Raw genomic sequence first — 25,300 nt, forward strand, 5'->3', positions numbered from 1 at the left:
CAGGATTTCTTTACAGCAGTGGTTCAACTATAGTGAAGAGGTGGGCAGCAGAGGCAGATGAGTGAAATCTGGAGGAAATCTGGAGGCCTCTTTTGATCACTTCCATTTTCTTATCAAAGCAGGAAGCAAGGGAGGTAAAGATGGAAGAATTGAAGACAAGGAGGAAAAAGGATGGGAGATTGAATAGATCATGTAAACATGATTATTAAAATGAGGTTGGCAGGCATGGTTCTGTTTCCCACCACTCATGTTTCATTGCATTGTTATAGCACAGAATAGAATTGGATTTATCCAAAAAATAGGAAAGGAAGAAATTAAATCATCACTATTTGAAGATGTTATGATTTTGTACCAAGAAGATCCAAAAAACTCCAACAAAAGACTGCTGGAGCTAATAAACAAATTTAGTAAAGCAGCAGGTTACAAAATAAACATATAAAAATCAATAGCTCTCCTATATATCAAAAGTCAATCTGTTGAGAAAGAAATCAGAAAAACAATTCCATTCATAATACCCTCAAAACAAAATACCAAGGAATAAATCTAACCAAGGAGGTGAAAGCCCTCTACAGTGAAAACTACAGAATACTGGAAAAAGAAATTGAAGATCTCAGAAGATGGAAAGATTTCCCATGTTCATGGATAATTAGAATTAATACTGTTAAAATGGCCATACTACCAAAAGCAATATACAGATTCAGTGCAATCCCCATCAAAATACCAATGATGTTCCTCATAGAACTAGGGAAAAAATTCTAAAATTCATTTGGAAGAATAGAAAACCCAGGAAAGCCAAAGCAATCCTAAACCAAAAAAGTCAATGCTGGTGGCATTACAATACCTGACTTCAAATTATATTACAGAGCTATAGTAACAAAAACTGCATGGTATTGGCATAAAAACAGACACAGAAGAGTGTTACAGAATAGAACACATGGAGATATACCCACACATCTACAGTTATCTGATCCTTAACAAAAGTGCTAAAAACACACATTGGAGCAAAGACAACCTTTTTAACAAATGGTGCTGGGATAAATGGTTATCCATATGGAGAAAAATGAAACTAGTGAAAAACCAGCCTCTATCTCAGAGCAAAGCCTGTCCAGGGAAGGGACATGGCCTTTGTCCTTGGAAAAACCCACAGAGCACTCCTAAGCACATTCCCATCCTGCTAAGTTGTTTGTCTACAATAACAGGAGAGATCTGCTGCGCCAGGTGTCCCTGACTCAGTCAGGCTAGATGGAGATCCATAGCAACCCCCCAGTAGCCACCAATCAGCATGAGACAGGGAAATACCTGGGATGCCAGATGACCCTCCCAGTAGTTTATGGTGGTTGATAACATGTTGGGAAACCATGTAGTTCAGCACTGTACACCCCTCTTGGCTTAAACCAATCAGTTCAAATGAACACCCCTTTTGTACTGACCAATCACCCCTACCCAACTTGTTCCCGCCAGTGAATGTGCTAATCATGTTTTAGAGTTGTTATTTGATTTTCCAGCAGTGTGTGATGATTTGCTAAAAGAGGCTATGATGTATGTGAAGTCCCTGCCTTCTCCAAAGAATGTATAAAAATGCTGTAAATCCAGGGCTCAGGGCCTCTTAGCGTCACCAGTTGCTGTGTGTGTGCACGGAGGACCGAGCTAGCTCACAATAAACACTTTGCTGCTTACACCGATCTTGGGTCTCTGGTGGTCTTTGGGGGTCCCGAATTCGAGCATAACACTAGATCCTTATCTCTCTTGTTGCACAAAAATCAACTCAAAATAGATCAAAGACTGAAGAATGAGAGTAGAAACTTTGCAACTCCTAGAAGCAAGCATAGTGTCAACACTCCAGGATATGGGCACAGGAAGATTTTCTCAATAGGACCCCTAATGTTCAGGAAATAACACCAAGAGTTAATAAATGGGATGACATCAAATTTAAAAGCTTCTGCACAGCAAAGGAAACAATTAGGAATGTGAAGACAGGACCTACAGAATGGGAAAAATTCTTTGCTAGCTACTCTTCTAACAGAGAATTATTATCTAAAATATATAAAGAGTTCAAAAAACTTTACACTAAAAAATCAAATAGCCCAATTAACAAATGGGGAAATGAATTAAACAGACACTTCTCAAAAGAAGAAATACAAATGGCCAAAAAATGTATGAAAAAAATGTTCCACATTATTAGCAACTAGGGAAATGCAAATAAAAACTACACTGAAATATCATCTCAAACCAGTCAGAATGGTAGTCTCAAGAGGAGTGATATTGGCCAAATTATATTGATATATTATGCATGGTGTACGTGTACAAATATGTAACAACAAATTCCATCAGTATGTACAACTATAAAACACCAATAAAATAGAAAAAAGAATTCAAATAATAATAAAAGCTGGAGAGAATGTGGAGGAAAAGGAACATTTTTACACTGTTGGTAAAAGTGTTAATGTAGTACAACCACTTTGGAAAAATCAGTATGGAGGTTCTTCAAAAGACTAAGCATGGTACCACCATATGATCCATATAGACTATACCTCAGTATTCATCCTGAAGAATTAAAGTCATCATATGTCAGTGATACATGCATACCAATGTTTATAGCAGCACAATTCACAATAGCCAAACTATGCAACCAGCCTGGGTGTCCATAACAGATTAAGATAAAGAAAGTGTGAGATATAGTCACAATGGAGTTTTATTTAGTCATAAAGAAAAATAAAATTATGTCATTTTCAGGAAAATGAATGGAACTAGAGACCATTATGTTAGGCAAAATAAGTCAGACTCAGAAGGGAGTTCTTTCATTTGGAAGCTAGAGAACAAAAAGGAAAAAGGTGGGAAATCAAAGGGAGATCAATAGAGGAAAAGGATCAAGGGGAAAGAGACAGGGAGGAAGGGGGGGTATGCTGGGGAGTGATTTTGGCCTAATTATATTGTTATATTGTATGCATGTATGAATATGTAACAAAAATCCCATCATTATGTTCAATTATAATGTACCAATAAAAATGTGAAAAATAAAAATAAATAAAAGAATTTTATTTATTCAGGGCTCCCATCTTACCAAGCAGATGATGAAGTAATGGGGAGGTGGGTGAGTTGAGGAGATATGCAAGAGACCAGTGCCGATAATTGGCCATCAAAAATGATTGGTCAACTGATGCATCAGCATTGGACTTTAGGCTAGCCTGCTGGAGACAGAGAAGTTATTAAGGCAGGATGAAACAATGAACAGGAAGTAAGATCAGATTGGAGGTGCTGGTAAAGTAATAGAAATTTTGTTTCAGGGCAATAGATGAGGTAGCCTGGAAAGATAGGAGGTAGTGGTGCAGATTAGAATGCCACAGGGCTTGCAGTCCTCATATCTGTCAAGTATGATGGGATGAAGGCGGGGAGTGAGAAGCTAAGGTAAGGCAGAGTACAAGAATATGCTTCCTGGGCCCAAGAAGATGTTAGAAGGATCATCTACCTGTGTACTGAAATCTCCAAGAAGAAAGAGAGAATAATGTTGGAGGAGTTAAAACATCCAAGCTCTTCATATATAAGGGGAGTATGTGTCATGTTAGCCTCCCCAGAACAGCACAAAGTGTAAAGTGCAGGGTGAATATATCTGTAAATGCTGAGAGTCTGACAAGCTCACTGTGAAATGAAATGGAGTATGGGGGTCTCCATTATTAGAGTGAGCCTAGTTATGTGGCACAGAATTGAGTCCCCCAGGTGCACTGGTGCAATCATATTGAAAAGAAACCCTGCAAGACAAGAGGAAGATACATCCTCTGACCAAACTTTCTAAGTTTAGCTGAGACCAGGATTAAAGGGACTCAAAGACATTTCCTCAGTTAGGAATGGGTATGGCAAAGCTGTGCACAAAGACAACTGCAGAATGCTGCATTCCTTCAAGGAAAATCCTTTTTTCCAAGGAGAAGGGCGAAGCAATTCAGGCCGGGGCCGTTTATCCTTGTTCTGAGAGTCTATCGGTCCTGGCAAAAGAGGGCACTAGAGATCCAAAGAACTCGAGGAATCCTTCCCTGGCGCTGCCGTCTCTAAGGACAATGAAGTGGACGCCAATGGAGTGAAAAGTCCATTCCGTGAGTCGGCGGCTGTGGGACTCAAGGCTTTCGAAGGGTACTGACACGGTGACTAGGTGGACTAAATGTACCCACTTCCGCCTTTCGTACAGCACTGTAGCCCTGGCCTTGGTCTGGGATTCAAGCACGCCCGACAGCCTCCTCTCCGCAATGACTTGGCCGGACTTGCGGTTCAGCGGAGTTTCGGCCGGGCGGGGGATTCGTTGCGCGGGGCGGAGCGCCGCGGGGCGCGGCGGGGTGGAAAGAACGGCGCAGACGGCGCTTGCGCTCACACTCAGCCAATCACAAGACTTCCTTCCGGCATTTTCCTCTGAAATTGGTCCTTCTGTAGACACCTTTCTTCTGTTTCTTGTTTTCCACCCGAGAGCCAGCGGGTGGTGCGAATTTCCGTTTCCGGTGGCGTCCATGTGGAGCTGAGGAGTAGCAGTTGTGAACCCGGTAACCGCCGCGGGTTCGGGTCGACGAGTTTGAGGGCTCTGGGTCTCTGGGAGGGTACTGAGTCGAGATCGTGGTACGGTTCTGAGGTCATTGGGGAATAGCGGAGTGAATTTGGCAAAAATTCCGGACCAGGAGGGAAGGTGGCAGGGAATGGTAGTTTCGTGGCAGGATGGTCCCAGCGGCGACCTAGAGTTTATCCAGCTTTAAAAAAAAAAAAAAAAAAAAAAAAGAGGGAGGTAGGAGGGAGCCCGTACAAGTAGGATAAAATTTACTTCTCTGGCAGATAGAAAATATGCCCGTCCAGCACATGCGATTGGACGGCCAGTAAAATATTTTAGACGTTTTAGTTTAAGTTAGAAATTAAAATTTTAGTTTAAGTTAGAAGACCATAAAATCAGTTGATGTCTAGGCTTGAGCTGTCCAGTATGTTAGCCACTAGCCGCATATACCTATTTAAATTTGGAATTAAATTTATTAAAATTTAGATTCTTTTTTTTTTCCAGTTTCCCTAAGTATATTTTCCCATATAGTGACCTTGTGGCTTACTGTATGGGAAAATACAGATAGAGAATCTTTTTTTTTTTTTTTTTTTTTTTGTGGTGCTGGGGATTGAACCCGGGCACTCTACCAACTGAGCTATATTCCCAGCCCATCTTTATACAGGAGTGGACACCTCTGATATTGACAGGACACTTAAGATGAATAAAATTTAACAAACATAAAAGGTATCCTTAGCAGAGATAACTCTTGTAATTTATGGCGTAACCGAGAGAAGTGAAATGGAGGGTGGTATTAAGTAGTTTCTGCACCTGTTAATTGAATAAATGCATCATCTTTTCATAAAGAAATATGTGGAATTAACTGCACAGGCACACCCCTGCCCACCTCCTTGCCTTCATTGTAAAATACTTCCCCCACCTTTCCATCCCATTCTGTATAGTTACTTGTGAGTTGATAAATAGCCACTATGGAGTCCAAGGATCAGAAGAAACACAGAAAGAAACACAGTGGGCCCAAAGCTGAGAAGAAAAAGAAACGGCATCTGCAGGATCTTCAACTTGGAGATGAAGATGATGCCCGGAAGAGAAACCCCAAAGCTTTTGCAGTTCAGTCTGCTGTGCGGATGGCTAGATCCTTTCACAGGTATGTTTCTCTGAATTCTGGCGGTGGTTCTATTTATTCTTTCTTAGGTGGTGGGAGACAGTATTTGGCTTTCTGAGCTTTGAAAGACACCTGCATGCCATGTGTCTTACTAAAACATGAGAAGCCTTTCCCATAGAAGCAGCCTTGCCTCCAGCATATGCCCACTGTGGTTATTTTTGCCCAAGAAAAAAGAATTTACAGAATTTAATTTATAGTTTTTTTCCCTAAGTTTTAACAACCTGTGATGTTATGTGCATTTCCCCCTAAAAATTTTTACATAATTCTAAAATTGTAACATATGATACTAAAGTAGCTTTATTTAGGGAATCCTTATTGAATGCCCAGCAGTGTTTTTAAAACATTATTTAATCAAATATATCAACAGCCTTAACAGATTAAGAATTATTTTTGTCCTTAATGAATAAGAAAACAAGTTTTACCTCCTCCATCACATAACCAGTAAATACAACAGTCAAATTGATCTCCAAAACCTCTGCTTTTATTTGTTATGACACACTGCCTCAGTGTTTATCTTTTGTTTCCTTTTAAACTATTAAATTTAACTCTTAAAACAATCAGATTTAAGATGTATTTAATTTTCAACTCACTTTACTTTTTAAAAAATTTTTTAGTTGTCTGTCGATGGATCTTTATGTGGTACTGAGAATTGAACCTAGTGCCTCACACACTTTATCACTGAGTTACAATCTCAGCTCCTCAACTCACTTTACTTTTGAAGTCATCCTGTTACATCTTTACTGAAAGCAGTTACTTTGCTTGGGGTGAGAAGTTAATAAGTTAACAACAAGTTAATTGTATCCATGTATTTTCTGTTCTCTCTATAAAATCTGTACTTAACAAAGTTCTAACCTTTATTATTTTGAAAGTGAATTAATTTATTTTTACAAATAGGACTCAGGATTTAAAGACCAAAAAGCATCACATTCCAGTGGTTGATCGAACTCCACTAGAGCCCCCACCAATAGTGGTAGTGGTGATGGGACCTCCAAAAGTTGGAAAGAGCACTTTGATACAGTGCCTCATTCGGAATTTTACCAGGCAAAAGTTGACTGAAATCAGAGGCCCTGTAACGATTGTGTCAGGTAGGTTTTGCTGCCACATAGCAGGGTTGTCACCTGAGTGACATACATATCTTTTTGTTTTCTTGAGTAGAAATTGTTAAAGTAATATTGTCACATTGTATTCTTTTGTGCTGAATGATTGTAGCTTCAGAAAAGGATAGGTTCCTAGAGATAATGATATATGTGTATACCTTACCTGATTGCTCTGTTAGGTTTGCCAAGTGTTCCTTGGAAAGGCTTAGCAGGCAGAGGCAGGCTGGTCAGGTAACCATGGACATTTTTTTTTTAACAGGTAGTAAGTACCACTGTGAACATGCACACCCACTTTCCCTCTTAAAACTCATTCTTGTGGAAGTGAAAGACATTTTCTTTTTCCCTTTGATACGTTGGAGTGATAGTGAATTTTCCAAGTGGAAAATAAAATAGCAATGGTAGAATCTGAAGTGTCTTGCAACAATAATGTAGTAAGGCCTTTTTTAAAAAAAAATTATTTATTTTTTAGTTGTAGTTGGACACAATACCTTTATTTTATTTATTTATTTTCATATGGTGCTGAGGATCAAACCCAGGGCCTCACATGTGCTAGGCAAGCAGTTCTACTGCTGAGCCACAACAACCCCAGCCCTAGTCAGGCCTTTTAACTGGAAAATAATTATTGTTCCATGGATTTTTCTGTTGCATTAGATTTGAGGATGTTTTAACTATAGTGATCAAGTTAAAGTAATTGGCTAAACAACAGGATCATAGTTATCATGAACTCTGTCCAGTCACAATTTTACCTATTTGAACATTTTCATTTATCTGGGTAAACTTGGTATTGTTTTAAAATTAAAGAGAGTACATGACAAATCAAGGTGGGATGTATTTTATTTTGCCAGTTTTCTCACATAAAAATGAACTTCTAGCATATTCTTATAAATGTACTTGTTATATTAATGGATACAGTTAAAGCATGATAATTAATTAGTGAACTAGTAAATTACCTTTTCAGGATTTTTTAAAAGTAATATGTTCATTTTTTTGCTTATAGGTAAAAAACGCAGACTCACCATTATTGAATGTGGGTGTGACATTAACATGATGATTGATCTGGCCAAAGTAGCGGATTTGGTAAGTTAATAGGGGCAGCCTGGGTTTCTGATGAAGACTTACAAAAAATGTCATAAACTATTTATCCCATGTTGAAAGGGAGAATATTTTGTGATTATTGAAACAGTAAATGTGATTGAATTAATAATTGTTATTCTAATTATTACTAATAATTGTAATTATTGCTAATAATTGTTATGATAAAAATGATATGCACTTGATTAAATGCATTTTAAGATCTAAAAGCAAACCACAGAATGGGGGAAACTTTTAATGAACATAGCCAATAAAAGCTCATTAGTGTAAATATAAGTGTGTATGTGTGTGTGTACCTTTGTTCTTTTTTTTTTTTTTTTAATTTTTAATATTTATTTTATTTAGTTCTCGGCGGACACAACATCTTTGTTGGTATGTGGTGCTGAGGATCGAACCCGGGCCGCACGCATGCGAGGCGAGCGCGCTACCGCTTGAGCCACATCCCCAGCCCCTGTACCTTTGTTCTTAGTGTTAGTGTTAGACCTTTGTTCTTAGTGATTATGGTCACATGAGTACATGGATTGCCCTAATGCAGCGGTCATAGTTTATTAATGGAAAAACTAGACATTAATAAGAATGTGGAAAACCAGCTTCAATTGTATCTGGAAAGTGATAATGTTCACTATTTATGATACTCTGTTGACTGTCTTATAAACTAGCATGATAGGATGACATGACTGTTACTCCCCCCTCCCCCTCCCATTCAGCTCTTTCTGGAGAATTGTTTATTGACAAAGATACAGATTTTGTCCTTGCCCCTAGGAAGACTCCTAAAATAATATTAAATACAAGTAATACAGATTTTTAAAACCAGGCCATTTTAATTTCAGAAAATTAAATAGCATCCCCATTTTGAACATGTAATGCTACCAATAGTAAAAATAAATATTTATTATCAACACAAAGTAGTATAAATTTACTAAACCTTGTGTTTTGACATGATTGAATTAGTACTTTCCTAATTAAACATGCCTATTAAAAAAGAAGCCTTTTGTGTAAAACTTGTTACGATTTTTTAAAAGGATCACACATTTGGTAAAATATTCAAAAGTGTACTGTAGGATACAAACATTCATATTTTCTCTTTCTTGGCTCTGTCCCTGGTATCTTAGTTTACCTCAGAAGAGTGTCTTTCCAGATACATTTAAACACATGTGTAACCTTTTATAAACAAAAATGGTAGTTTATTACATAAATTACCCTGTGCTTTGCTTCTTCATATAATGTATGTGGATGTACATAATCAGTAACTTTTATAGCTCAACCTTATTCTTTTTAATGTAGTATTCCTTCTATGGATGTACCATAATTTAACCTGGGTCTTATGTTGATTATTCCACTCTGGGTTGTCAGAAAGCTTCCTAAGTCATGTGGAAAAGGCCTACATAATACATGGATTTGTGTATGAACATGCATATGTGGATATTGGGGGTGTAATACAGACTTAGTTCATGCAGATGGCAGCTGAGCGACTGTTTGCTACCTTGTCTTCCTGATTTTACAACCAACTACTTGTCTTTTGGTACACTGTGGTGTCAAATGGGTGTCAGGATATTCTAATATTTGATAGCCGTCCTACCCATCTTTGCCTTGTTCCATTGTCATTGGAGAAGTCTTCTTTCGGACTCTAGTCTGGTGTGTGCAGTGGCTGTGTGCTTGCTCACAACACTTAGTAACCTGCCTTTGTGTGATTTGTGCACACAAAGATAAGCCTTGTGAATGTTAGGCACATCCCATACCACTGAGCTATACCCCCTTACCTGTTTGTGTTTTTTGATATTTTTAGTTAGCAACAAAAAGATGAGAATAAAATAGAGTCAATTTATCAATTGAAAAAAAAATGATTTCTGAGTAATTGAATGATACCAGTTAACATGCAAGATAGAACTTTTCTGTTTCATACTTCCTAGCCAAAAAAAAAAAAAGTTGATTTTTTTTTTTTTCCCCCTATGAGACAATTGAAGCTGTTTTCATTTTGCCCACTTTTTGGATGTTAAAGACAAGTGTTTGGCTTCCTTACAAAAAATTTCATTTCTTGAAGTCAGGATTTTTATAAAAGGGCCAAATTTGGCCCAGCTTTTTCTGAGTTCTTTCTCATAATTTGGATTTTTGAGATGTAAATTTACGTCCTGACAGGTGTATCCAGTCAGAGGGTGCTTTCACTGTCAGAGTGCTTCCTAAGGGCCACTGAGTTGAGTCTAGTGCAGAAATCACATTTTCCTGCAAAGGGCTAAGGAATTGTATTTCATACAATTGCTATGGCTGCTATTTAACTCTGCAGTTGCAGTGCAAAAGCAACTGTAGATGGTATGTAGATGAATAAACGTGGCTATGTTCCAGGCACTTTAGTTACATCAACAGGTGATGGACTGAATTTGGCCTGTGGGCTATGTTTTGCTTACCCCTGCTTTGAGAAATTTTATGTTCTGTTTTTAGGTTCTCATGCTTATAGATGCCAGCTTTGGGTTTGAAATGGAAACATTTGAGTTTCTGAACATCTGTCAAGTACATGGTTTTCCTAAAATTATGGGAGTTCTTACCCACTTAGACTCCTTCAAGCATAATAAGCAACTGAAGAAGACAAAGAAGCGATTAAAACACAGATTCTGGACAGAAGTCTACCCGGTAGGAAGAGAAATTATTTGAATTAATCCTTTTAAAATATAATGAAGGGACATTAGTAAACATCTTTATAGGCTTGGCTTCCTGAGTATCCTTTATGCATCTGTACTCAGTCCCTGGAATATTTCCCTTCAGAGAATCTTTAATCTGGGCCCCTTATCATATTTCATTTGTCTCTGTTATCTACCATAACAAGTAGTGTCTGTCTTATTTATGGGGTCATAATTTAAAGCACAGTAGAAGTTTTCCCTAATGAAGGACTAGGGACTGCAACTTTTGTCTTCCTTCTGTGACTCTTCATAGAATCCTTTTTCTGCCTGGGAGTCTCGTCCTCTTTTTGCCATGCCCAGATAGATGCCACTACTTGACTGGAGAGCAGTCTCTTCCTATGTATCCCTTATACAGCAAGTCCTGAAGAAGCCCAGGCAGGCTCGGCAAGCATGAGGATACTGGAATGCCAGTGGTCTGCCTTCTCAGGAATTTGTCTTATTTAGGGTCTTTATTTTGGCACCATATTGACCAGAATTTAACTGAAATTTAATTTTCATATATTTTTTTAATATTTAGGGTGCGAAACTGTTCTATCTTTCTGGAATGGTACATGGAGAATACCAGAACCAAGAGATTCACAATCTGGGCCGTTTTATTACAGTTATGAAGTTTAGGCCTCTCACATGGCAAACTTCTCATCCCTATATCTTGGCAGACAGGTAAAAATAAATGTAAACTTTTTTCCCCAGTCCATGTAATTTAAAGCTAAAAAGGTTAGTAAAACAAAACTGTAATAGTGCTTAGTTTTATTTTTCTAGGATGGAAGATTTGACAAACCCTGAAGATATCCGAACAAACATCAAATGTGACCGAAAGGTGTCTCTTTATGGTTATTTACGAGGAGCACACTTGAAAAATAAAAGCCAAGTTCACATGCCAGGTATCCTCTTTCTTGTAAAAAACTATATTGTAGAACTCTTGAGATGACTTCATTTCTCATGAAAATTGAAAAGTGTCCAAACAATTCTGAGCTACTTTGCCATAACCTGGGTATGCGTCAACTAGCAAATGTGTTAGTGGATGCTGGTAACTAGAAAGGTACAGTTCTACTATTGAATAATGCCCTTTACAGAATCCTAAGCCTTTAGACTATGGGACTTTTTTTTTTTTTTTTTTTAATGGTTCTAGGGCTCGAATCTAGGGCCACATGCATGCTGGGGAAGCATTCTACCACTGAGCCACATCCCTAGCCCCAGTCTGTGGAATGTTTTTACTTCAAGTTAATACTGGTTGATTTCTAGTCAGCTGAAGTCACTTCCTGGGTTCTTTCTTCTAGGTGTAGGAGATTTTGCTGTGAGTGATGTCAGTTTCCTCCCAGATCCCTGTGCTCTTCCTGAACAGCAGAAGAAGCGCTGTTTAAATGAAAAGGAGAAGCTGGTTTATGCACCTCTTTCTGGAGTTGGGGGTGTGCTGTATGACAAAGATGCTGTCTATGTTGACCTTGGTGGCAGCCATGGTTTTCAAGCATTGGTAAGAGGAGTCTTTACTCTGAGCTCTTTCATTCTTTCTGAGCTGCTTTTTTTATGATAGTAATTAATGTATTTTGTTTTTATTTGTTGAAGCTTCTTCTCCTTATCCACACTTGTAATAAAGGTCCAAATGCATATTTTAAATATGTAGAAGAACATCAGGCAGTTTCAGTTTACCAACCAGAAAGGAAGAATCCTGACTTCCTATGGGCCAGTGTGGCACCTCTATACAAACAAATGTGTTTTTCCTCTCTTTTTGGTGTTTTTCTCATTCAGAATGATCTGGTTCTGTTTTTTTGAGGTTTTATTTTTAGTTTCAAAATGGGATTTTTGTTGGGTTAAGATAGTGCTTTCAGCCAGGCATGGTGGCACAAACCTGTAATCCCAGGGACTTGGGAGGCTGAGACAGGAGGATTGCAAGTTCTAAGCCAGCCTTAGCAAAAAGCAAGGTACTAAACTCAGTGAGACCCTGTCTCTAAATAAAATACAAATAATAGTATTGGGGATGTGGCTCAGAGGTTGAGTGACCCTGAGTTAAACCTCTGGTGTCCCCCCCCCCATCCTCCCACCCCAGGCAAATAAAGAACGGTGCTTCAGAAGGACCTACGGTAACTATTTAGATGATATACTCTATGAACTTAGAAAATTTTAATGAAGGTGGGAATTAATTTCAAGTGTTATCTTTGACAGGAGGAGGCAGGATCCACCAGTGAATTGGTTCAAAGTCTTATCACCACACATTCCACTATTGATGCCAAGATGGCTTTAAGCAAAGTGACACTTTTTTCTGATTCTAAACCTCTGGGGTCAGAGGAAATAGATAAACAAGGGTAAGCCTACTTTTTCTAGTTTTAATTATAACAATTATATTACCCATCATTCTGCAATCATAACAGTTTTTGTTTTGGTGAGATTCAATCCAGGTTATTTTGTTTTGCTTTGTATGTGTGTGGTTTTTCAGGTACAAGACATCACATGGAAGTATTTTCTCAAAATGAAATTCAGGATTTATTTTCAACAGAAAGAATCAGAATACTCATGAAATACCACAAAATCTTTTCTGTAGTTTTCTTTTAGAGACCTGAGTTCACTTAGCTTTCTTTTGGTGACTAAAATTCTAGAGCAGAATCAGGGAGCTTATTCATGTGCTATTCAGAGCCACACATTTTGTCTCTGAATGTTTTGCTTATGTTGCATTGTATCTTTGTAAATGAGGTCCCCTAATGTTATGGCTCATTTGAATTATTCTTTAGTCCCGGTAAGGAATTTATATAACTTCAAACATAGTGGGTATTTGCTAAACATTGGTTTTGTTGTATTGATTTATGCCTTTAATTAATCTGAAAGTGATTGAGATTATCTAGTATATTATTTGTTCTAGTGTGTATAACTATTTAGCATCTATTAATACCTGGCAGATTAAAAAGTGTTCACTAAGCCAATTTGGAAAGCAGTATGGAGATTTCTTGGAAAGCTGGGAATGGAACCACCATTTGACCCAGCTATTCCCATTCTCGGACTATACCCAAAAGACCTAAAAAGAGCATACTACAGGGACACAGCCACATCAATGTTTATAGCAGCACAATTCACAATAGCTAGAATGTGGAACCAACCTAGATGCCCTTCAATAGATGAATGGATTAAAAAATGTGGCATTTATACACAATGGAATATTACTCAGCACTGAAAAATAACAAGATCGTGGTATTTGCAGGCAAATGGATGGCATTAGAGCGGATTATGCTAAGTGAAGTTAGCCAATCCCTAAAAAACAAATGCCGAATGTCTTCTCTGATATAAGGAGGGTGACTCAAAATGGGATAGGGAGGAAGAGCATGAGAAGACTACCACTAAATAGGGAAGAGAGAGGGGAGCGAAAAAGAGGGAGAAGGGGAGTTGCACGGAAGATGGAAGGAGAACCTCATTGTTATACAGAATACATATATGATGTTGTGATGAGAAAAAGAAAGAAAAAGTGTGTCACATTGGATTGGATAGAGAGAAAGGATGGGGGGGAGGAGTAGGTGGGATAGTAAGGGCAGCAGAATAGACTATGATTGATGTATGTACATTCCATGTATGTATTATATGTCAAAATACATTCTTCTGTCACGTATGACTAAAAAAAATAAAAATAAATCGTATGGTTAAAAAAAAAGTTCACTAAAACATCATTGTTATTATCTGTTGTAATTAACTGTTTTCATTTTTGTGTATTATTTTTGTCATCCACGTTTGTATGGGTGCTGTTTTTTAGCATATAGTTATAATACATGTAAATTTTTATTTCTATATCCCAAATATTTCCTTGTTTATATAGTCTTGGTATAGTCATCGTTTTGTTACTATTGGTGTATTTTGACTGACTTATGGTGTGATTTAAATTGGTGTTTATTCATAGTTTTATATGTAGTACTACATTAAATAGCTTCATATAGTTTTTATTTTATTCTGTGGTTTTAGCATGTTAATGATTCTGTACCAGTTACAGCATAGGTCACTTGAAAGTGGCAATTTTCTTAATCTATTATTCTTTTACATCTATTTGCTGACATTCTTTAACAAAAAGCTTTTACTTCTTACTTTATTTCACTGTCACTGTTGATTAATGAACTCTTGTTTTTATTTCATGTGCTACTGTTTTATTGCTGTCATTATTCTTTCCAGTGCCTATGTTATTAATAGATTATATCACAGGAGCATTCAGTCTGTCTCTGCTGTCCTTTTGGCACATCCCGATTAGTCTTTGAGCGTGTCTTGCTTTCTGATACAAAAAGATGAACTAGGCTAATTTTGTTCTCCTTGGACCTGGAGTCAGCTATTTCCTTAAGGAGATCTGTATCTCACTTAGAAATATATCAGTCTTTCAAAAGATCTACTAAATACTAACTTCTGTTTGAACACATTTACTAAAAATTTAAATAAATAAATACATATATATATGTGTGTGTGTGTGATAACAATTTAATAAAATTTAGTTTGTACGTATAATTACATGTTATATTGTGTGTGTGTATGTATATATATGTATGTATGTATGTATACACACATACAGGTTTAAAAAGGTTATCTCTTTTTTCCTTCCATAAGTTCTTTATAAGTGTGTTGTTAGAAAACTGTTCATGAGTTTGTTTATTAGCTATTCCAATGTTTATCAAATCATTTTTTCCTATGCTGTGTCATCTTAAACTTTTCCTTAACATTTTATATTTATTTGTATTTTTATTGGCTTTCTTATCATTTCTAGATTAGTCAATTACTGTACAAATTGTTATTTTGTATTTACCTGGTAATTATAGGCTTTGGATGCCAAAAGAGGAAAAGCAAATGGATGTGAAGACTGGTCGAGTGCGTCGCAAAGCTGTTTTTGGAGATAAAGAAGATGAGTCTGGAGATAGTGATGATGAAGATGATGAAATGTCTGAAAGTGACAGGTCAGAGAATGGCTCTAGTGATAGTGAAACAGAAGAGGAGAAAGATGATACTGAAATGACTAAGTATATGACTATTAAGGGTATCAAAAGGCAGAAACTTGAGCAGGAGGAAGACAGTGAGGTGGATTTGCCAGCATTTGCTGATAGTGATGATGACCTCGAGAGGAGCTCAGGGGAAGAAGGGGAAGCAGAGGAAGCTGATGAAAGCAGTGAAGAAGACTGTTCTGCAGAAGAAGAGAGGGATGTTTTAGAATCGAAGGCTGTTGGAGAAGGTGGTGAAGCAAGACTATTGCCAGATACTCGTTGCAATGACCATTTGACTCTAGAGAAGTCTTCACCAATTAAAAAAGGAGCCCTCACCACTTCTGATTCTGGTCATTGCACAGCTGAAGAGGCATTTCCTTCTGAAGATGTATCTGAAGAAAGCTCCTTACTCAGTTCAGAGGAGGAAAACCCAGAAAATGGAGGGGTTGTTAGGGAAAAGCTTGGAAAACCTTTGCAAGTGGGCAGTGGGCAGAAACTGGAGTCTGAGAACATAATTGATGAGACCAGTGATATTGAAGATTTACTTAAAGAGGATGATGATTACAAGGAAGAAAACAACTATTCCATTGAAACTTCAGGTAAATAACTGTTCCATGATAACTTCAAATATGCTTAAATTTAATTGCTTTTTGAGACTTGGCACTTAAAATTGTTGCTGTCAGTAGAACAATAATACTGTTTGGAGATTTTGTTAACTGTTCAGATGTTATGGGTTTTAGAATGAATGAGTTGTGAACTTGAAGCAGCAAGGACGAGTATAAAGATGTAACTGGATATTGACATTGACCTTTTAGGTGCCCTAAAGTGGAAGGAAGACCTTTCCAGGAAGGCAGCAGAAGCCTTTCTAAGGCAGCAACAAGCAACTCCAAACCTTCGAAAACTTATTTATGGGGCAGGTAAGGAACTGTGATTCAGAGCTACAATGTTTTATTTTCTTAGATTATTTCTGAAGTGAGGATAAGGGAATTGGTCCATAATTCTTGGCTGTCACATTTTATATTTGGCAGATGTTTTTAATAATTATCTCATGAAGACCACAAACTGGTCATACAAAATAGATTGATAGGTTTGCCATAAAAATTATATTGGGGATACAGTCCATTTTATCATTTTATAAAGTGCTTCTTGAGAAGTTTTGTGTAGAATGTAATGCCAGGTAAATATTTCTGCCAGTAAATTTTTTTTTTCCTTAGACTGAGAATCTTATGTAATGCATTCTGTTCTTCCTTTTGCCCTTCTTCTCTGATTGTGTTTTGTTAAACTTGTATGTTATTTTTGGAAAAAAGAATGCAGAAACAAATATAAAGTGGTGAGATTTACATTGTGCTTCCCCGTTGCTACATGATTGGACATTGGGCTTGGAGTATTGAATTGGAGAGTTGGTGTTTACTGAGTTTGATTAGTGACTAGAAACTCAACATTCCTCCCCAAAACTCTTCCATAATAATTTAAAGTTCGCCTTTAATTTCCTTTCTTTTCTCCAACCCCCCTAGTATTCCCACTCCTCAATGGTCTATTTGCTGCTGCCTTGTAGGAGAGAAGAGTTCTCCAAATGTGGAGTGTGGTGGTTTCCTGGGCTTTTCTTCATTTGTGACTGTCCTGCTCTTGGTAGCTGATTGACTCAGGGCCACCACCATACCTACCATAAACAGGGATTCCCAGTTCCCTGATTTCTGAGATGTGTGTCCTAACTGGTTGAAGATTCTGAGTCCTCTAGAGGTGAAGTGTTTGTTCTTACCTTTCCTCTTGGTGGTCTCTTTAGTAACACAGGATAATGAAGATGAAGATACCCGAGAAGAGCTTGGAGGGTTGTTTCGTGTCAGCCAGCCTGACAGAGAGTGTAAACATAAGGCTGATTCTTTGGACTGTTCCAGATTTCTTGTGGAGGCACCCCATGATTGGGATTTAGAGGAGGTAAGGCTGAGTAATTATGTTTAATTTAGGAAAGAATTAGGATTACTTAAGGTATAGCTGGGTGGCAGATCACTTGCCTAGCATCTGTGAGGCCCTGGTTTGATTTCTAACACCACACACACACACACACAACCAGTAAAACAAAACAAATTATAATGAAAGAATAAGGAATTTGTCCTAGAAGAGCATTATCTGATTTTAGTATTGCTTATTTGTTGTTGGCGTCTTACTTTTATGAGTTAAAACAGGTCATTTTTAAAAATATTATAGTGGATATTTTATACATTCTGAGTGATTACATAAGTACTGAATTTAGTTAACGTTTGTCATAGAGAAAAGGAAAATGTTCAACTTACAGTGTGAATAGTAACATTACTCTTTCTTTGAAGCACTGTATACAAATTTTCATACATTTGAAATATTTTGTGTCTTATGAGGATATACTTAGTGTTCTAAATTTACATTTATGGTTTTTGCTCTGTGAAACTGATGAATGTTCTTCCCCCAGTTCACCTGTTAGTATTCTTCTGTATCAATTTATAGGAAACCCAGAGAAGAGAGCCTGATTGAGTGCACATAGGAAAGCAGTGCAATCCAGAATCTGTGAAATTCTACATATCAGTTACTTGGTGTCTTCAACAAATAAAATGTAAGGAAAAAGATGGGATGAGGGAGAATTGCAGATTGAGAGATTCAAATGACAGATAAAAACATCACTAAAAACCAAGTGAAGCTATACTGCAGTGTTTACTGATGCAAACTTTGAGGATGAAATTATGAAGAAAAGGAAATAATCACAAGTCTGGATGTGGTTTCATCCACAAAAGGAAGGAGACTATCTATCACAGGGCTGGAATTATACTGGAATTTATTTGGTTCTCAAACTTACCAAGGCTTAATCTCAGATTCCCCCTGGCCCCCACCTTATTCTCTCTTTTTTTGGAATGTTTTTTAGATCTTCCCAAGGCTGGCTTCCTATCATTCAGTTTGATTGTTGTTGTTTTTTATTTTTTTAAATCAGTTTTTAGAATGATTCTCCAAAGATGATTATTTTAAAAATTTAATGTTAAGAAGTCATGGACTTACAAAGAGTTGGTGTGCTTCCATTCTATTGTACCTGTTATCTTTACTGATGATCATACCTTTAATTAAGTAAAAATTTAAACTTAATTAAGTTTAGTTTAAATAGTCAACATCGTTATAGTTATAGGCAAAGCATCTAGAAATTTGATAGGATTTAGGTTTGATTTGCTTAAATGTCACCTCTCATATTACTGTATTTATTATATATCACTGAATGAAATTTTGTTTAACCAATTTTTAATGGTAAAACTTAATAGAGATTGAAAAAAGCATGTAAAAATATTGTTTAACAGTGAATTCTTAGAAGGTGAATACTCCTGTGGTCACCACTTGGGTCAAGAAATCAAGTTTTCCTGCTCTCCAGTATGACTACCCCTGTTGTATTCTCCTTCCTTTTGTGGAGGGAATCACATCCAGACTCGCAATTTTTCCTTTTCTTTCCAATTTCATCCTCAAAGTTTGCATCACTAAACATAGTTTAGTTTCACTTGGTTTTTAGTGTTGTTTTTATCTGTCATTTAAATCTCAATCTGTGATCCTTCTGCCTTCCATGACTTATTTTCCTTACATTTTATTTGTTGAAGAAGCCATGTGTTGATATACAAAGAATTTCTCATTCTGGATTTTGTGGATTGTATTTATTGCATCCCTCTGTGCACTTAATCAGGCTCTCCTCCTCTGGGTTTTCAGTAAATCATATCATTAAGAACTTTCTGTCATGATTGAAATGCTCTGTGCATGACTGTCCAGTGTGTCTACTTGTGACTATCCAGCACTTTAAATGTGGCTACTGAGTAGAAGAATGTAGAAGAATTATATTTTTGTGTTCAATCCTTTTTTTTCTTCTTCTTCTTCTTTTGCAGTGCTGGGGATTGAACCCAGAGCCTCATGCATGCTAGACAAGTGTTACACAATTAAGCTACATCCCCAGCCTTTTTAATTAAGTAAAAGATTAATTTTTTTTTTAGAGAGAGAGAGAGAGAATTTTAATATTTATTTTTTTTTTTTAGTTTTCGGCAGACACAACATCCTTGTTTGTATGTGGTGCTGGGGATCGAACCCGGGCCGCACACATGCCAGGCGAGCGCGCTACCGCTTAAGCCACATCCCCAGCCCCTAAAAGATTAAATTTAATGAAGACTAAACTTAATTAGATGAGTTTAAATAGCTACATGGTTATAGCTACCTTAAAGACAAAATAGTCTATAAATTTGACAGAATTTAAGTTTTTATTTTTTGGTAGCCCCATTTCCTATGTGGTAACATTTTTTTCATTGGAAAGCAAAGTCTGGCTGGCTTTTTCTCCTTGATGTTAGCAGTGTAGTGCCTAGGACCATTAATTACTTAAGGCTGTGATATGGAGATTCAGTTATTTCTCTTTACTAGCTGGAATACTTATATAAAGAAAGACTGACCCTTACCTACTATTGGGTTACCTGTTTTTAAAATGCTTGCTTTTTTGTTGTTTTGTTTTTGTTGATCAATTTTTAGAGTGATTCTCCAAAGGTAATTTTTTTCTTTTTTGTGTGTGTGGGAGGGGTTAATGGGAATTGAACTCAGGGGCATTTTACCATTGAGCTCATCTCAACCTTTTTTATTTTTTATTTTGAGGCTAAAGCTGACCTTGAACTTGTGGTCCTCCTTTGTAAGCCTCCTGAGTCATTGGGATTACAGGCATGCACTAGTGGGCCTGGCAACTTTTATTTATTTATTTATTTTTTAATATTATTAAGTCATAAATTTAAATATAGTTGATGTGCTTCATTCTTTATTGATGTTCATACTTATACTCTTTGTGACCCATGGAAGACTCTTAATATTGGCTTTATATTTAACATGCTCTTAGTTTTCTTAGTTGGCCTCTTTGCTTTCTGATGGGTCCAGTATTTTGTTCATTTCTGATGCCAGATGTGGAATCAACCATAAGTGGTAATTTATTTTAGTAGAAAATAGTATTTTAACATAACAATCTCATCATAAAAAAGCTTATTACTGTGGTCATTGTTTCAAGGTCATCCCAGTGGCTAGAGCTAGAATTCATACAAATATTTTCAGTTCGTTTTAGGACTGCATCTTATGTCTGTATCCATTGTCCACTGGAGAATTATCTCCTGGCTGAGTCTGAAGATGATAAAATTTAAAAATCATATCATTATTCATTTGATTTGTCCCTTATTGCACACAAAACAATGTCAGAATAGTATCACATTACTATTAATACGATTATAGAAAAATATTCTTCCTCTCATATATTCACTTCTCTTTCAAAAGTGTATGAGCTATTTACATGCCTACCAGCAGTGTTTGTGAGTTCTGATTTATTCAAATCATCACCAATGCTTGTTATTATCTATGTTTTTGAGTATAGCCATCTTCGAAGGTGCAAAGAGGTATCTCACTGTTGTATTGATTTACCAGACAGCTAATTAGGTCAAACATTATTTCAAGTGCATATTGGCCATTTGTGTATATACTTTGAAGAAATAATCTGTTGGTGGGTTTTGTTTTGTTTTTGGTACTAGGGATTGAACCCAGAGGCACTCAGCCACTTCAATCACTGAGCTTCATTCCCAGTCTTGACCCGGCAGTGTGCCCTTTTTTTGAATTTTTTTGAAACAAGATTTCTCTAAATTGCTTAGGGCCTTACTGAGTTGTGGAGGCTGGCACTTGTGATTGTCCTGCCTCAGTCTCCCAAGCCACTGCAATTCCAGGTGTGCATCAGTATGACTGGCTTGTTCATATTTTGGCCTATTTTTAGTATTGGGTTGTTTATTGAAATAATTGTTTATATATTCTGGATACCAGTCATTTATCAGATATATGATCTGCAAATATTTTCTCCCATTCTATAAGAATTATGTTTTTAGACAAAGTAACTTTGTGGTAACAAATAGCAAGACCAACTTTGTAAAATGCTCTCACTGCATTGCCTTAGAAACATTAGTACACTTTACAAATTAAAACTGTAAATATCAGTTGCTTATGAGGTCAGTAGACTAATAGTACTTACCCTTTCTGCTGTTTACTGTTGTAACCTTTGTGTTTTACCTCTTTGGTTATACTGTCAATGTCAAAAGTAATCTTACAGACCCACTTAGATGAGAATATCCATGAAAGTACTTTTAAGTATTTAAAAGCAAGTTGTTGCCTAGTGTTTCTCAACAGCAGTTGTTTTGTTGAGTGATTAGAACACATCAACTAAGTGCTGTCTTTTCTATATAAGGTAATGAACAGTATTAAAGATTGCTTTGTGACCGGGAAGTGGGAAGAGGATAAAGATGCAGCCAAGATATTAGCAGATGATGGTAAGTAAGGGCTTCATTTTTTTTAATGTCTTAAATTATAGTCAAGTTGAAAATAATAGTTGTGAATGCATTGGGGTGCACTCCCAGAAGTTATGGGTGATACACTGGTTTTTCCTTTCATGATGATTTTCTTTTCTCCCCTTGGTTAATCAGTTTGTTAGTTATGGACCCTAAAGAAAAGTGAAGAATTTTCTGTCAATTTTATTAAAAGTAGATTTTTGTGTATGAAATAAGTAACATTTATATTTGTCTTTTGATCATTTGGAAAATTTAGAATAAAAAGTACCTGTCAGTACCAAAGGAATACTTGCTACTCTAGAATTCCACTAACCTTAAAAAAACTTTTTAACCTTCTGAGATGTTTCCATCTAGTCATTTAAGAATTATAGAATTGTGTGTGTGTGTGTGTGTGTGTGTGTGTGTGTAAACTTTAATTATAAATATACATAATAAGTTTTACCATTAAATGTTTTCAAAGGTTTCATTTTTATGAAATGATACTATAATCCAAGTCAATTTTGTTGACATTTAGTAATTTTGTACATTGTCCATACTATAAAGAACTCTGCACTGGATATCTTCAAATTAACTCTTGGTTCATGTTTTGTTTTCGTAAGATAGATTCATAAATGTTAGAATTGATTTGTTTTTATGGATCACAGTTACAAATTGATTTTTAGAAAGTCATTCTTATTTATGTGTCTGAGCAGTACATCTTAGTAGTTATTTTACTGCTTTCATTAAGCACCGAATAGTATCTATAAAAATTTTTGTTAAATTCGGTTTCTTAAATTTTTAACTAACATTTCTTTGATTACTCATAAGTAAGCATTTTTGTTTAATGAACTCTTTATATTTTTACTGATTTATAATACCCTTCACTTATTTCAAATTATTTTGTTTATTGTCAGTTAATTTTAAAATTTTGTTTAATGTTACAATAAATTTATTTCAAAATATAATATAGTTAAATTTATTAGTCTTTTGGGAGGGAAATTATTTTCATTAACTCATTAAGTCCCAAGTTTTGAATTCTGTGACTGTTTCAGTAAAATTGATAGGTTCATTAAAATAGGTTGGAAATCATAATCTACAACTTATGTATACTATAAGTATAATATTGCTATATTATCAAATTATGTAACTGTACATATAATATTATATGATTATGTATTATATAAAATAAGGTATATAAGTTTTTATACGTGTTCTACATGGAGACAGTGGGACAAAATGGGTTATTATCAACAGAAAATCTTTTTGTATTACTGCACTAACTGGGACAGTTCAGCAGCTTTCCATTGCTAAAAAAGACTTATGCGACCCAAAATAATAGTGCTTTCAAATTTGCAGTACATTTCAGGAAAAAGATGCAAAATGGCAGTATCAATATAGGCTGCCATCCAGCCTGAGGTCTTCAGAGGCCAGATGCAGTATCATTTGTCCCTCCTTTGAAAGTTGTAATTGGACACAATTTCTTTGAACACAAAAAGTCATGGTGGGACTTCTATTTGCACTGATCAGAGGTCCTTGCCTTGAAGAAATTTTAGCAAAATAGCTCAGGCTAATTAATTCCAGATCTTTGCAAAGAGCCCTCACAGCACAATTACTGAAGTACTTAAATCTTGTATGACTGACCCTAGAATTGGATTTATAGTTGCATTTTATACATTTAACTGGAACTCAGATAAGGATCAACTTAAATTTTATTTGCAGATCATGATTCTCTATTACTATTGGGAATCACGTGGGTTCATGGTGTGTTCTTAAATTCGGTATGTGTATGTCTAAGGCCAGTTATCGGCAGTCTCTTCTCTTTTATTGACCTCTTTATTCTTCTGTTCCTATTTTCTCCATTAAATACCTTTATTATACCTTTGGAAATCTAATAAGGCAGTTTGCTTCATTTTATAAATTGCCTTAACATTCACAACCTTTAGTTCAAGTAAATTAATTAATTCTTATTTAATTTTTATGTTTTTGTCAAATAAAAATAGCAACATAGAAAAGTCAAAGTAATGGTATAATAAACACAGGCGCCTACTACCTAGATTCAGCAATCATTAATTTATTTTTGCTATGTGTGCTTTTGGTACTTGTGTAAGTGATTTTCTAAAACATTTAAAAACACAGCAAATCAAGAACTCTGAGGCACCCTGGGGGATATTCTATAGCTATAATATCTATGTAGAAAATTAATTATAATAATGACCTATCATGTAATTTAAGCCATGTTCAGGTTTTCCCAGTTAATCCCAAATGTTTTTAAATCTTCTTCTTTCCCTCTTAGTCTCTGATTAGGTTGTGCATAACATTTTGCTATTGTCTCCTTAGTCTTTTAATCTATATCAGGTGCTCACAGAATCTGGCTTACAGGCTAAATCCAGCTACCACCAAATAGATAACCTGCATACTGAGAATGGATTTTATATTTTGGGGGCTAAAAAAATTCCCAAATAATATTTTATGACAGCCATATTATGAAATTCAATCTTCATGAATAAAGTTGTATTGGAACACAATCACATGTATTTGTTAGTAGCAGTTGAATGGTTACAGCAGGGACTATATAGCCATTAAGCCTAAAATATTTACTCTGATTGTTCATAGAAAAAAAAACTTTGGTAACACCTGAGCTAGAGCAATACCCTAACTGCCCACCTATCCTTTTATAATGACAGTTGACTTGGAAGAGAAGCATTCCATTGTCTTGGGAAATGGCCCTAATTCTAGATCAGTTTTCTTAATAGTGCCATTTAACTTGTTCTTTCTTTCTTAGAATGCCTGTGAACTACATGTTAGAATTCAAGCCTTGATTAGATTTCAGGTTAAGCATTTCTGGCAGATGAGCATATATATGCATCTAGAACGTGTTCTTAGAGGTTAATTTTATATAATTCTGGTTTTTAGTGTCTTCTATGATCGTTAGTTTATTTTATGGTTGTAATTTTTGTGTTTATTTTTTAACATTTTCATAAGTTATTTGTGATTTTTTTTCAATTCTTTTATTTTCTTCATAATTAGAAAATGAAGTCCAACTTTTAGTTGTATTACTTAGTTTGGGGATTAGAAAAATTTTTTTTGTTTTTGTTAAACAGCACACTTTTAAAAAATTGAAATATAACTTAATGTTCAGTTGAGTGAAATTTGACAGTTTTGTATATGCCTATACATACCCCCTGAAGCAAGCTAAGAAAATATCTATTGCCTCAGAAAGTTTGCCTGTATATGTTGATAGTTAACAGTCCAACCCTTGCCCCTGGGAATCTCTTATGGATTTATCCCCATAGATTTGTTTTGCCTGATTTTTTTTTTTTTCTTCATACAAATACATCAGACAGTATATATTCTATGTAAATCAACTTTATTGAGATATATGTTTCATAAAAGTAGAATATGTTGGTATTAACAATGTAGTTTTGTTAGCTTGAATAAATATGCCTACATACCATTATTAAAATTAAGAAACATTTTCATCACCACACAAATCACTTTTATGTC

The 25,300-nt window shown here is 35.9% G+C and overlaps 1 protein-coding gene across 1 annotated transcript in view; it reads left to right on the forward strand.

Moving 5' to 3' along the window:
- The first annotated feature begins 4,401 nt into the window (after positions 1 to 4,401).
- The window catches only part of Bms1 (BMS1 ribosome biogenesis factor), a 50,252-nt gene continuing 29,353 nt past the window's right edge, over positions 4,402 to 25,300 (forward strand). The window contains exons 1-13 of the mRNA XM_026399543.2: positions 4,402 to 4,523; positions 5,464 to 5,666; positions 6,579 to 6,769; positions 7,779 to 7,858; positions 10,310 to 10,498; positions 11,063 to 11,205; positions 11,305 to 11,426; positions 11,823 to 12,016; positions 12,706 to 12,845; positions 15,318 to 16,075; positions 16,292 to 16,393; positions 17,260 to 17,411; positions 21,718 to 21,799. Coding sequence (XP_026255328.1) covers positions 5,491 to 5,666; positions 6,579 to 6,769; positions 7,779 to 7,858; positions 10,310 to 10,498; positions 11,063 to 11,205; positions 11,305 to 11,426; positions 11,823 to 12,016; positions 12,706 to 12,845; positions 15,318 to 16,075; positions 16,292 to 16,393; positions 17,260 to 17,411; positions 21,718 to 21,799 — 2,329 coding nt within the window. The 5' untranslated portion in view covers positions 4,402 to 4,523; positions 5,464 to 5,490. The remainder of the gene's footprint in view (positions 4,524 to 5,463; positions 5,667 to 6,578; positions 6,770 to 7,778; positions 7,859 to 10,309; positions 10,499 to 11,062; positions 11,206 to 11,304; positions 11,427 to 11,822; positions 12,017 to 12,705; positions 12,846 to 15,317; positions 16,076 to 16,291; positions 16,394 to 17,259; positions 17,412 to 21,717; positions 21,800 to 25,300) is intronic.

This window comes from Urocitellus parryii, chromosome 5 (genome assembly GCF_045843805.1).
Source record: "Urocitellus parryii isolate mUroPar1 chromosome 5, mUroPar1.hap1, whole genome shotgun sequence".
NCBI classification, from domain to species: domain Eukaryota; kingdom Metazoa; phylum Chordata; class Mammalia; order Rodentia; family Sciuridae; genus Urocitellus; species Urocitellus parryii.